We start from the raw sequence: 14,926 nt of genomic DNA, 5'->3' as shown, positions 1-14,926 counted from the left end.
TAAATAAATGTGAGTTGCATGCCTTATGTGATTGTTGAGTCATAACAGGGTGTCAATTTGTAAATCATGTAAAGTGAAACTGAGTAGCAATAGCTTTAGACTGTGCACGTCTAAAGTGACGGACAAACAGGAGTTGGGGTTCATGGTGGTAGCCCATGGCCTTTCATTCGGACCGGATTGATCACCGCGTCCTATTTTCAGTCAAACGTTCCTCGATATCGCAGGTCACTGAGGTTACGGAGTCGCGCCCGTACCTCGCCTAGCTAGAAAACTCGGTCCATTGCCTATTTAAATTAAAATAATGTTATTGTTATAAAAAGTCTAGTCCAGTCTAGCCTAGTCTAGTTAAGTATGGTCGTTAGATTATCATGCTTTGTTTGCCCTTAATTATGTTTAATAGTATCATGTTAGGATTATTATTGCTTTAGTATGTAGTACTCAGCTTTGCTGATTACGTGCTTGTTTGTGTGTGTTGATCATGGCTATGCCTTATTGATCCTGTGATGACCCATTTCTGGTGAGCAGTCTCTAAGGGTCAATAAGCATTGCCCATCTACAGGTTTGAAGATGATGCATCATTGGGATCGGGATTAGAGAGCTTGTAGTTCTATTGGTTTAATTAAGTGATTCAATTTGTTAACTTGGATTTGAAACTTGTCGTACTATTCGTATTTCCTTATTTCAGTTGATTGTTTTGGACCTAATATGTAATAGATTAATTATGAACCCAAAAGTTAGTTTTATGTTTTCCGCTGCAAAATTCTGAATAAGCCGTACGTTTTTACACGGGCGATAATACTTTGATAATTCCTTACAGTTATATTTAAAAAGAGGTTATTTTAGAAAATGGGAATTGTCGGGGTGTTACAGTAACTTTGGTGGCGAGTGATTACATAGACTCTTTTTTTTATCTTGCTTTTTCAAGTGGTTTATCAACGTTTTGCAATTTTTTCTTGGCATCCTTCTACTCCTTGCTTTGAGTTTATGTTCCTCATTTCCTCCATTTAAGATTTTGCCTATTGCATTTAACGACAATCAAAAGAAAAATACATGAAACAATTGCATTTGCTCTTCTCTCTTTCTCCTCTCATCACTGTTCTTCTCATCTTGTCTAGCAATGTGATTACAATAACAAAAATCTGAACTAGGTTGCTTTGTTTACTTTGTTATTTTGATGTTGTCACATTTCTTCCCAACCTTATTTATGTCGGGCGATACTCAAACAAGTGTAATTTAAAACTCCTGTGCGTTAAGTTATAAAGTTCCCTCGCTTGTCCATTTGATGTTTACATGTAAATATTTTGAGGATATCATGAAAATGTTTGTTTTTTAAGTGTTTCATAAAATTATCGAGAGTCGGGTGGTAAATTTGTAATGTCTACAGTGGCCTTCAAAGTTAAAATGAAAATTTGTAAATGACCTGTGGTGTCTTTTTTCTATTTCATAAGTCTTTTCCGCTACTACAATCATATCAATATAACAAATTATAATTTTGCAGTTTATATTAGTTATAGTTTTATAAAAAAAAGTTTCACTGCCTTGGGGGACGGCGCGCGTTAGCGCGCCGACCAACAACTAGTATCCATAAAAGGACATAGTGCTACGCTAAAAGACATACTTCAATAACCCTATTGTACGATCACAATTTTAGTACTAGCAATACAGTGACACATAGTTTTAAGTACGGATATTTCATGAAATATCCCGAGTTTTAGCGTAATTCACCAAACGCCCTTCAAGTTTCAGAAATACATAAAATACCCTTCACAAATGACTTAATACCCCAAATATCCTTTCATGACGTCATCATCCTCATAATCAACCAATTACGATCTAATTACCCACTTAATTCCTAATTAACCTCCCTAATCCCTAATTACCCCTAATCCCCATTAACCCATTGACCCACACTTCACCCACCCTTTTTTTTCTCTCTCCCCTTCCTTCTTCCATTAACCCACCTCAAGGATTCTACCGGATTTTGATTTTCCGGCGAGAGAGAGGGTTTTTTTCATGGCTGCCCCCCTTGCTCACTGCCATTCTCGTCTCCTTCCTACCTCCCCTACAACACCTTGGAATCACCGGAACTTGCAGCAGAAACAAGCTTAGTATCTGGAAGCTTCAAGATTCCATCGCAAATGTCAGAGAGCTCCTTCTCGATGCGAGATCTGTAGTCGCGAACGACAGAGATGTGGTTTTCGTTGCCGTGACTCTCCTCCTTCTGCTCGATCAAACGACGAGCTCCGATGACATTTTTGTAGGCGACGGAGAGGAGGTTTCGCTCCTCCACCGTGAGCTCCTCCCCTTCCAAAGCCGCGGTAACCACCTTCTCCATGAACTCAAACATCTCCTCGTAAAGCTCCAATTGTTATGCGAGTTTCGCCATGTAAACGCTCTCTTCCAGAGCTGAGGACGCCATTGTTGGTTGTTGTTTTGTAGAGAGGTAGTGGCGACGAGTTTCCTGGGTTTTCCGTTGTCGCCCAATTCTTCCATTTAGGAAAAGGGGATTGTTCGATTTTTTGAAACTTCAATTTGATTTTGCCTTTGAATTGAAGAACTTACCGTGTATGTAGAATGAATTTCTGCGAATGATTTAGGGTTCTGATTTCTGCAATGGCGAGGTTGTGGCAGTGGTTGCGGAGGAAAGGGAAAGCATTTGCAGGGAAGAAGAAGGGGGAAAGCATTTGCAGCGAAGAAGAAGGGAATTTGCAGGGAAGAAGAAGGGGGGAAGAGAAAAAAAAGGAAAATTCGGAAAAAAAAAAAATTGGGTTAATGGGTTAAAAGTTGGGTTAATGGGTTAATTGAGTTGATTAAGGGCTGATGACGTCATCAAGGGTATGTGGTGTATTAAGTTTTGAAATAGGGGTATTTTTATGTATTATTGAAACTTGAGGACATTTTGTGAATTTTCTGAAAACTCGGGGCTATTTCATGAAATATCCGTTTTAAGTAATACTTCACGACATATATAGCCCCCCTCCCCCAAACAAAATTGATCAATGGGTCCTTTTTTCTACCACTCAGACTACTTGATTTCCGGAGTTTTCCCATTTATATTATGAACCTTCCTTCCTCACAAAAATACACAGAAAATTATCGATTTCTGGTTTGCCTTTTGGGCAACGGTCAATTTTGTTTTCAATCTATCTTTTTATATTACACCAATGAGATAGATACCGTATAACCCAGTGTACATAACAAGGTAAATTTAACTTCAGAGCAGTGTTCATACACACTACAACTTAGTTTAGATAAGTTTATTCGTTCTTTACTAGCCATTGTTCCTACGATGTCAACCATCTCGATGATGAACATGTTCAAACAGCTTGATCAGTGATCCCATGGACATCATGCATATGTACGTACGTACATCATATTTGAATACTTCAATTCAACACATCCGATCTTGAAAACAAATAAAGGATGAATATGGAAATAATCAATGTAACAGAAACTTTTAGGCTCAATCATTGCTACTGGTTTTATTCATTCACCTCTCTCTCAGTATTACAGCCCTCTTCTCTCCTTAAATAGATGAGAAAACACCCTTTAAAGAGTGACACCTCACCCCCTAGAATCTTCCTCAGAAGAAACAAAAAAACGGCTGGAAACATAGTACTAAATAACAATATTGACAGACTGTCAAATAGCAGCAGTAGCAATTTACAGATTGAGCTTGGGACCAGAAAGACTAACATGCCCTTATATATGATCATCCTTCAATACTCCCCCTCAAGCTGTGAGGAAGAGTCCTGAACTCCCAGCTTGCTCAACAGTTTAGAGTATTGTTCAGTAGACAAAACCTTGGTGAAGACGTCGGCCAACTGATCAATGGACTTCACATAAGTTGGTTTGATGATCCCATCAGCAGTATTTTCTCGAATCAAGTGGCAATCGATTTCAACATGTTTCGTTCTCTCATGTTGAACAGGATTTGCAGCAATGGCCAATGCAGCTTGGTTATCACATAACAAAGGAGTGCAACCAAGGGATTTCAGACCAAGGTCTTTCAGAAGTTGTTTAATCCACATTACCTCACATATAGTTAAGGCCATAGACCTGTACTCAGCTTCTGCAGTTGATCTAGAAACCACTTGCTGCTTTTTAGCCTTCCAAGATATTGGAGAATCACCAAGCAAGACACAGAAACCCGAAGTGGACCTCCTAGTTATAGGACACCCTGCCCAGTCACTATCACAATAAGCCTTCAATTCAGTAGCAGACTTTGAAGCAAGGAGAATACCTTGATTTTTTGACCCTGACAAGTATCTAAGCACCCTGATAGCAGCTTGATAATGGGCTGAAGTTGGTGAGTGCATAAACTGACTCAAAGTATGCACAGTGAAAGCAATGGCAGGCCTTGTAATAGTGAGGTAGATCAATTTCCCAATCAATCTTTGATATTTTTCTGGATCTGGTAGAGTAGTTCCGGAGTTATGAGTGAGTTTAACATGGTCATCCATAGGAAGTCTTAGAGGCTTGCATCCTTCCATATTATACTCACATAGTATATCCAGAACATATTTCCTTTGTGACAGGAAAATACCAGCATCATTTTTGTCAGCTTCAATGCCAAGAAAACACCTAAGCTCACCCATGTCTTTCATGCTAAACTGACTTTTTAAGTACTCCTTTGCAGCCTTAATTACATCAATATTGCTTCCAGTCACAATCAAGTCATCAACATAGACTAAAATTGCAACAAAAACTTCTCCATCTATCTGAGTGAACAATGTGTAGTCAGTTTTTGACTGCTTGTATCCTTTCTTTATCAAAGCATTACTGAGCTTGGCATACCATTGTCTTGGGGATTGCTTTAGGCCATAGAGAGATTTGATCAACTTGCATACCTTCCCCGACTCAACAACATTTTCACCTTCAAATTTGTTCCCAAATCTGAACCCTTTGCCTAAGTACCCTTGTGGCAGCTTCATATAAACAGTTTCTTGTAGATCACCATGAAGGAAGGCATTTTTTACATCCATTTGATGCACATCCCAATTGTTCATTGCTGCAACAGCCAAGAGAGATCTCACGGTAGTCATTTTGGCTATTGGAGCAAAGGTTTCCTTGTAATCCACTCCTTCCTTCTGTCTGTTTCCAAGCGCAACAAGTTTAGCCTTGTGTCTCTCAACCTTAGTAGTTTTTGGATTGTATTTTGTGGTATACAACCACTTGCATCCAATCACATTCTTCCCTTTAGGAAGATCAGCTATTTGCCACGTGTTGTTACTTTCTAAAGCCTCTAGTTCCTCATTCATTGCATCTTGCCAGTGACTTTGCTTCATTGCCTCTTTGAAGTAGGCTGGATCAGGAGTCTTTGGTTGAGAGACCATCATACAAAAGTATGTAGGTGAGATACGAGTTTCAACTACTTTTCTCACTGCATCTGCATAACTTAGTTGTGCTGTTGCCACCTTATAATCCTTGTGCCATACAGGTGCCTTATGGGGCCTAGTTGACCTCCTTACTTCCTCTATGTGGGTATCAGTTTCTGCTTGATCTGTAGCCACTATATCTTCATTTTCAGTGCTGGACCAGATCACATCATCATCAATCAACCATTTCTGTTCACACTTATCATTAGAACCCTCATTTTGTAAAGTACCAGTGTGAAATATGTGACATGGGAAGATATTCTCATAACACTTGACATCTCTTGACACAAAAGCTTGACCATTTACCAAACTTATCAACTTATAACCTTTCTGTGTACTTGGGTACCCCATGAATAAACATGGAATTCCTCTAGCATCAAGCTTATCATGAGTAATTTCTGGGTTACTCACCATAGCTAAGCACCCGAAGGCTCTAAGATGCTCATATGTAGGTTTCTCCTTATGAAGAACTTCGTAAGAAGTTTTGTCATTGAGTATGACACATGGCAGCCTATTTGTGATATGAACAGCAGCATGAATACAGTCACCCCAATACTTAACCGGAAGACCTGCTTGGAACCTCAAAGCTCTGCCGATTTCCAAGATGTTCCTGTACTTCCTCTCTGCCCTTCCGTTTTGTTGTGGCCTCCCAACACATGAGGTTTGATGCACAATCCCAAGATTGTCATGGAATGACTTGCATTTTGTATCCTCAAACTCAGGTGCATTATCTGATCTCAGTATCTTTACAATCTTCCCATACTGAGTTTTTGCCAATTTTACAAATTTCTCAATGATTTTGAATGCATCAGATTTTTGCACCATGAGATTCACCCATGTCATCCTTGAGTTATCATCTACAATTGTAAGGAAATACGTGTATCTTCCCATTGTGCAGACCTTGTGAGGTCCCCATGTATCAATGTGTATGAGTTCAAATGGCTCTTTAGCTCTTGATTCACTTGTTGCATATGGAAGCTTAGTGAATTTTGCCATTGGACAGGTTATACATACTTCTGAATCCCCTGTGCTCATACCTTTTAGGCCCTTAATTTTCTCAATTCTTTTCATCGGAGCATGACCCAATCTCTGGTGCCAGAGAGTTCTATGACTCAATTTTGGTACATTCTTCACCACTGTAGGAATGTTTCTGAATGTACTGACATTCATTCCTTTTTTCTCTGTATTCTGCACACACACTTCCCCTGATACCTGATCTTTCAACTGTTTTATCACAACATCAAGAGGTTTGTTCTCTAGATAATAGAGACCTTTCTTCATTTTTCCTATTCCCTTCACACTGTTTCTCTCAATGTCTTGTAAAATGCAAAACTTGGGTTAGAACAATACTTTGCTATGTGAATCATGCAACAATTTATTGACAGAGATCAAATTATGCTTAAACGTTGGAACATACATGACATTTTTTAAAACCACATCATTTCCAAGTTTCACAGTTCCAAAGTGAGAGATACTAGCAGTTTGACCGGTCGGTAAGTTAATTTGAGGACTGTTCTGACTCGTTACAGGGTTATGCAGTGCATTAAAGTCTCCAGTCATATGGTCAGATGCCCCATAATCGATTATCCATTCCTTTCCAACAGAATCAGCAAAATAACAAGAGACCATACCTGCATAGCTTTGATCATTCTCATCATCAGTTTCTCCAGATGATCTAGGAAGCATTCTCAAGAGTGCTTCTATTTGCTGTAGAGAAAATCGACTTGCAGTGCTCATGTTAGATGCTCCTGACTCACTTTGTGTGCTGCTCACATTAGCTACTGCCTTGTTGATTGCTTTGTTCTTGTTATTCCACTTAGGGTTTCCAGCAATGACTTTGCCTTTCCCTTTTTGTGGTGCTCCCGTCTTCTGTTGAGCTTTTACATGCCAACTGGGGTAGCCGACCACCGTCCAGCATTTTTCAGCAAGATGCCCTGCTTTGCCACATGCTGTGCACACTCCCCCTGAAGAGGATCCACTGCTTTTGCTGAACATCGCCAAGGATGCAGATTCTTCTTTGTTTAGATTGAATAGAGCTCTTGGTGGCTCTTCTTGCTCAAGAAAACAACAAGCAGTCTCAGCTGTGGGTAGAGTAGCCATCATGAGAAGTTGGCTTCTTTGTGGTCCATAATCGTCATCCAGACCATTCAGAAATTGAAACAATTTATGTTCCTCCATCTGCTTGCTCCAAGATTGCATAAATGCTGCAACATCAGGAGTGATTGTAGCTTCACCATATTGTTTTCATCTTGGTGTAATAGTCACTGATTCTCTTTCCTTGTTGTTTGGTCTTATACAACTCCTTATTGAGTTTGTATTTTCTAGACCCGAGAGAAAATCTCCTCTCAAGTTCAGTCCAAATCTGGTGTGAACTATTTACAAACATTATTGACTGTTTGATGGATTCGGAAACAGAAGATAAGATCCATGAGATAATCATACTGTTGCATGTATCCCATGCTTCTGCTTTTACCTCATCTTCTGTATCTTTCTTCAGAGTTCCTGATACAAATCCAAGCTTCCTCTTTCCTGACAGAGAAATTTCCATGGATTTCTTCCAAGATCTGAAATTTACAGATCCTTGGAGTTTCTCAATCCCCATAAATGCTTGACCATCAGAAGGATGAAGATTAAGTGGACTAATTGGATCGATTGTTGTTGTTGGCATAATGACCAAAACAACAACTGACTACAGAAAATAGAGAAAAGAAGATTTTTTTTATTATTATTTTTTTTAAAAGGAAAAACTTGCAAGAATGATTCTTTACTGGAAAATACGAAAAAGATTTGTTTAGAGGCTAAATCTGAGCCTATGGCTCTGATACCATGAAAACAAATAAAGGATGAATATGTAAATAATCAATGTAACAGAAACTTTTAGGCTCAATCATTTACAGCCCTCTTCTCTCCTTAAATAGATGAGAAAACACCCTTTAAAGAGTGACACCTCACCCCCTAGAATCTTCCTCAGAAGAAACAAAAAAACGGCTGGAAACATAGTACTCCCTCCGTCCCATAATATAGTGCCCGTTTGACCAAAATCACGGTTATTAAGGTAAAGGATAACATTGATAATAAAAACAATAATGATTTGTACTTTCAAGATAAAGTACATGTTAGTTGGCAAAAATGGAGAGATAAATTATAGATTAAAGGTGTGTACATAATAAATAGGCCTAAAAAGGACAAAAATCAAGCACATGGGTTGAATAAAAGTCAAAAAGTACAATTTTCAAAGTAAAAATTAATGGTTTAAAATAGAAATAGGCACATCATTTAGGGACACCATTTTAGGAAAACAGGCACTATATTATGGGACGGAGGGAGTACTAAATAACAATATTGACAGACTGCCAAATAGCAGCAGTAGCAATTTACAGATTGAGCTTGGGACCAGAAAGACTAACATGCCCTTATATATGATCATCCTTCAATAGATCTCTATAAGTAAATGTTGTAACTTGTAACCAATCGATATCGCAATTGTTACATACTTTTCGATATGGGGTTGGTCGATCACTTGCTTTATCAAAAAAATTAAATTTATATAGCTACGTGTAGCTAGCCTCAATCACCAAATAGGGACATAGCATACTCAGGTGTACTGTTACACCCTCATGCAACCAGATCATTAAACTAGAAGTCGAATAATCCAGAAGCATTAGTTACAATTCGTGCTGTCGTGCAGATCTGGTTGTTTAGTTGTAGCTTCACTGATCGCAGAGTCGCTGATAAAACCTTCTTCTGCAAAATTCAGTAAGATTTTATTTGGATGTCAATATGGAATGCAAAATGCATCAGTACAAATACAAGTTAGGCCAACTTGCCTGATCTTTCAAATTGTAGATATCACAATTATCACTTGTGTATTAAGATTGCCTTCAAAACATGTTCTGTTATTGTTATCCTAGCTCCATTTACTGCCCTTATTAGTGTAGTGATGAAACCTTCAAATGCTTAACTATTGTCAATTCCTCTGTTTCCAAATATTTTGTAGATAATTAAGATAAGAGAAGTATGTAGATTAATATTTTCCAAATAGGAGTAATTCATCTTCAAGAACAACACAACATCATATCATAATTCATAATTCATAATTCATAATTCATAATTCATAATTCATAATTCATAATTCATAATAAAAAGAAACATACACGAATTGAAAAGAGAAAAAAAAGAAAGTAAGAAACATTCCTAATTGAAAACATAAGATATTATTAAAATCATTTAGCACAAGTTATTATCAGTTATCAACTGGGAAGAAAAGTATCAAGAGCATGCTTAGATCGAAGATGTTGAATAATGTGGCGAATGTCTTGAAAATCAAAATGAGGCTGGAAAAACATAGTATGAATACCCCCCAAACGGCTTGAAATCCTATAAAGCTCACCACCTTCCTCGCATTCATCACCCTTCAATTCAGTCCAAGACTCCCAAACAGACTTGTTTATCTTCTTTGTGTTACCATTCTTAACAAAATAAGGATATGGACTGACTTTGACGACATTTTTGGAATACTTTTTCCATCCTTTTTCAGTATCATCGAGGATCACCACCATTTCTGGGTTCGACAAAAAAGCTTTGACACGATCCGTTTTCCAGATTTCCTCCGCTGAGATTAGATCTAAATTGTTTGCTCCTTCGGGATCGATCAGTGGACGAATCAGATCCAGAAACGCAGGTGACCGTCTAGAGTAAAGGATAACGTCGTACAACGATTCAAGATGGTCAAGTAAGCTTAGAATGTAAGGCCTTAACTTGACTCTGATCTTAAGATCGAATAAATTGATCATTCTGCCTTCGTTGTAAAATTTCTGAACCCCAGAAAAACTAAAATAATCCTTATCGTACCTTGTGAAATCACACCAATCATTTGTGTCCAGGAGAGTGTTGTCCAGATTAACCAAAAGGCATAGCTTCTTCCGTTTCATCAAACTATCCTTCAATTTTAGATCTGGGCAAATTACTTCCGCCGCCGCCACCGCCTTAAGAGGAGGCGGTGGGGCTGGATCATAGCGAGCGGCAGCTTCCGCCGCCTTCTTCGAGCGCAGGAAGGAAAACAGAGAACTCATCTTCATTATCACCTTCATCATCGCCTTCATCTTAGCTCCATCTTGCGTTTCAAAAACTTTCTGATGTATTTTTTTATAACCCTAACCCTGTCACCCTCTCAGTTGATGTAGTACACATTAAAAATAAAAAAATAAAAAAAAGTCAAGAATAAGTATAACCGGCTAACTACGGAGTAAAAATTATAAAAGAAATTTTTTTTTTTAATAAACGGACTAGGCGGAATATTGGTATGCAACAAATGTCAAATATTATCTCGGACATGTCCGTCCGTTAACGTTAACGGGTTGGTAATTGGTTTGTCCCGCCCAATTTTTTTTATTGTTTTTCAAAATTGTTGTCCAAGCCCAATTTGCCATGGGCACGAAATTCAAACATTTATCAATAGACGATTTTAAACATTAATATCTTCCCGTTTAGATAAGAAAAAATTATAAAAGGTTGATATTTGAAAAATATTTATTGAAACGAATCTAATAAGACCCTACACGACTATGTTTTTTCTTAAATATACGGAGTAAATCACAAAAGGAAGTCAAATGAGCTTGTGTGAATAGGGTCACAAATCCAATTGTATCATGTCACGGAGGAAGTATATTGTAATGTTCATCTTTATTTATTATTATTATTTATTATTATAAATCAAATGCTAACAAAGTCAAACATTTTACAAATAATTAGTGGGCAGCCGAGATACACTCTGTGCCCCACACCTCAGGTTCGGGCCGGGCTTGGGCTTAAAAAATCAGCCCGCTATGTCGGGCCGGGCCGGGGCAATAGTCGGGCCAAAATTTTGTACCCAACCCCGCTATTTTCGGGCCTAAATTACCGGGCTTTTCGGGCCGTGCCAAATTTATAACTAAAAAGTGTATTTTTGTGTTTCCCAAACCCGCCCAAAAAAATAAAATCTTCGGGTCGGACTTGACTTGATCAGGTCTAAACAAAACCTATCCTGATGAAAATATGAGCAGCATCACTATTACTATTACTATTACTATTACTATTACTTATCACACAAATTTATGGCAATCGAGAAAAATGTATGGCTAAACTAGAAACTGGAAACGTTTTTAGAAACCATCGAAAAGAAGAAAAAAAACATTAAACCTTTTTTTTTTAAACACAGTAAATAATAACGCATCACAAATAACAATTTGTTACAAAGTAAAATCACGCAAATTAACAAAGTCCGACCAAAACCATAGTAAAGAGAAAATTGCAAATACTTCTGTCTAATGGACAATGTTATTTCGTTTAAAAAAATATAATTCCATTACTATAACTCTTTGATCACGAATTTATCACCCAATCACCCATTATAGGTTATTGTTGTAACCAAATGCGTGTCACAAATAATTAGGGACAAACCCGCAAATACAATGTAAAACAAATAACAAAAACAATATTAAAAGACCACAAGTGTTTGCAAGGAAATTTACCTCAAATATTATCGTATTATTAAGTTCCTGCAAAATAACACAATAAATCTTCAATTGATAATTCTTCTCACCAATGTATTTTTCCCTCTTTTTTTCTCGCTAGGCCAAACCCTATTTTATAGACTAAACTAGAAGCCCTCATCTATTAGAATTATACTTGCTCCCCAAGTCTAAATAGTTCTAGAGATTGTTACATACCAAAATACTATTAGTTTCATAATTACAATTCTAATTAAACTAGAAAACAACATATAAACAAAACAAGACCTGTATTTGGCTCTAAGTCCGTCGACTTAACTAAGTTGTGTTTAATTCATAATGGTTATATTATTTCAGCTTTGATAACTAACTTTCGAGCAGAGTTCACATCCCTTATGCGAGGCCTTGATTAGCCAGAAATCTTTGTATTGGTAAACTACTAGTACAACTTGGTAACTTGGCATGTGTGCAAGCTCTTAGAAGCATGGAACTGGGGAGCGCCGGAGCGGTGAGTGTACTCACTTGATCAATATCTGCCGAATGATGATACACAAGACTGATTGGGAAATGCTTGTGATCTATGTTTATAGAGAAGGTAACCGTACTATAAAATGGCTCGCCAACCATGAGATGGCTCAACCTATAATAATCTAATGAATAAATAAGCAAATAATTATTTACAAGCTGATCTGTTGAAGAAAGCCTTCCCAAAGAACACATGTGAGTGTCCCACATTGAGAAGAGATGAGAGAGTTAATCACTTAATAAGGATAAGGGGCTACTCCCCTTATTGCCATATGGTTTTAAGGTGGAACCTCCTACGGTCGTGTTAAGTGGACTCTCTCTCTTGGTGACGGGTGCGGCCCAGGCCCGTATTTAACATGGTATCAGAGCCGGGCCCACAACTTGGACCTTGGACCGTTAATATTCTGGGCCAAATTAAAATGGCACGTGTGAGGGGGAGTGTCGAGAAACGCACTCTGGCCCACGAAACATCACATGTGACCGAACTAAAAAGTGGACCTCACACGTGAGGGGGAGTGTTGAAGAAAGCCTTCCCAAAGAACACATGTGAGTGTCCCACATTGAGAAGAGATGAGAGAGTTAATCACTTAATAAGGATAAGGGGCTACTCCCCTTATTGCCATATGGTTTTAAGGTGGAACCTCCTACGGTCTTGTTAAGTGGACTCTCTCTCTTGGTGACGGGTGCGGCCCAGGCCCGTATTTAACATGATCATATTTTATATATTCGGTTATGGTGTCCAATGACAATAGAAGAATTAAGCAATTTATATAGTAGAGTACGATATTCATACAATTATACTCAAAGGTTTACGGGGATGGTGGAACTAAAAATATACTACGAAATTTTCTGCTCCGGGACCCAAGTTGTTAGGAAGATCCGCCATTGATGGTATATCCTCACAATTGTTTGTGGTTTGTTTGAAGAATATAATAATATCCACACAAAAACGTAAAAATAATAAAACTAGGTTAATTTTAAACGAATTCTGATTTTGATCACAAGTTAATATATCATACTAGTTCTTGATTATTTTATGAGAGTAAAGACAATTGGATTATTCATGCTAATATTTGATGTGGTACTTAAATGATTTATGCTTAACTCGATCAAAATTAATCAGCAATTTCCGAATTAAATTTTCTGACCTTAAATTTTCTATAAACATATTCAAATCAATTGTTATTGGATTACGTAAATTAAGTTTCAACTATTAAAGGTCTTATGAATGAGTAAAGATTATCTATGATGTTTGGAGAAGAGTATTATGTAGTTTTAATTGTATGATGGGGTTTAGGAAAGATGAATTATTATTATTATTATTATTGTTAAATATATTAATAACAATTATTACATAATAATTACTAAAAATAAAAATATTAGTAACTATTATTGTAATTATTAATTTGAGCGCTAATTTTTTTTTGCATTTTCTGATTTTTTTTTTTTTTTATAGTAAATAACGTTGGTATACAAAAAATGGATATGAGGTCCCAAAAGATGAAAAAAAATATTCGGGTCCTAAACGGTGAAAAAATCAAAAAGTTAGACCCTAACCTTTGTCTTAATTTATTATTTGAGTGATAGTATGGTTAACGGTGAGTTAAACTATGGTTAACTGGCCGGAAAATGAATATGAGTCCCCAAAAGGTGAAAAAAAAAAGTTGATGTCCTAAAGGGTGAAAAAACCAAAAGGTTGGACCCCAACCTTTAGCTTAACTCAATTTTAAAATTACACCCCACCCCCACCCCCTAAAATGACATGGTTCCCAATTGTTTTATTTATAAAAATACTACCAACCTCACTTATTTTATTACTTTATTTCATTCAATTCTTTTTCTTAATACTCATATTCAGTAAAGTGTATCCCTTGTACTAAGTAGATTTTTTACCGCGTATAAATTTTCAAAAGGTCTTGCGCGCATTTTTTTTAAGATAACTTTTACCCATTTTTTTTTGTAACTTTTACCTAGTTTTGATTAACTTTTATATTAGTAAAAAAAAGTTGATAGATATGGTTAAATAATTAATTTTATACATTATTGGTGGTTTTGAAAAAATATGTTTTACTAAAATGAAAAAATTTATCACTAAAAACTAGATAACTTTTAGGTATATAAGCTTAACTTTTAAATATTTTGAGTTAACTTTTACTCAATGTACAATACTCCCTCTGTCCCTTAATACTCGCACCGTTTTAACTTTTTGCACTATTCACATAATTCACTTTGACCTTATTTTATTTCTAGTATATGAAAACAAATGTTAGTATATAATATATTGGTGGTTTCATCTTAATATATATTTTTAAAATATTAATATTTTTATAAATTTTGATAATACATAGTTAAAGATATTGGTGGTTAAAGTTGTACATTGGCAAGCGTGTTCAGTCAAAACGGTGCGAGTATTAAGGGACGGAGGGAGTATTTATTATACGCCCTTTGTAAATAAGAATTTGTGATCAATTTTTCGGTTAGATAGTACACAATTTTGCAACTAAAAATCAATCCAAAATAGATGCAATAATTTTA

The 14,926-nt window shown here is 36.7% G+C and overlaps 1 protein-coding gene and 1 pseudogene across 1 annotated transcript; both read right to left on the bottom strand.

Moving 5' to 3' along the window:
- Positions 1-2,029: 2,029 nt before the first annotated feature.
- Positions 2,030-2,419, bottom strand: LOC110804396 (14-3-3-like protein; annotated as a pseudogene).
- A 7,209-nt stretch (positions 2,420-9,628) lies between these two features.
- Positions 9,629-10,480, bottom strand: LOC110804411 (RNA polymerase II C-terminal domain phosphatase-like 4). The gene has a single exon (XM_022010004.1). The coding sequence runs from the start codon at positions 10,478-10,480 to the stop codon at positions 9,629-9,631; it is 852 nt and encodes a 283-aa protein (XP_021865696.1).
- Positions 10,481-14,926: the final 4,446 nt, after the last annotated feature.

This window comes from Spinacia oleracea, chromosome 4 (assembly GCF_020520425.1).
Source record: "Spinacia oleracea cultivar Varoflay chromosome 4, BTI_SOV_V1, whole genome shotgun sequence".
In the NCBI taxonomy this organism is placed as follows: domain Eukaryota; kingdom Viridiplantae; phylum Streptophyta; class Magnoliopsida; order Caryophyllales; family Amaranthaceae; genus Spinacia; species Spinacia oleracea.
This window is presented reverse-complemented; position numbering and strand designations above follow the sequence as displayed.

Excerpts from the sequence above, each read along its gene's own strand:
- LOC110804411 (XM_022010004.1), bottom strand. The coding sequence starts at position 10,480 with ATGAAGGCGATGATGAAGGTGATAATGAAGATGAGTTCTCTGTTTTCC.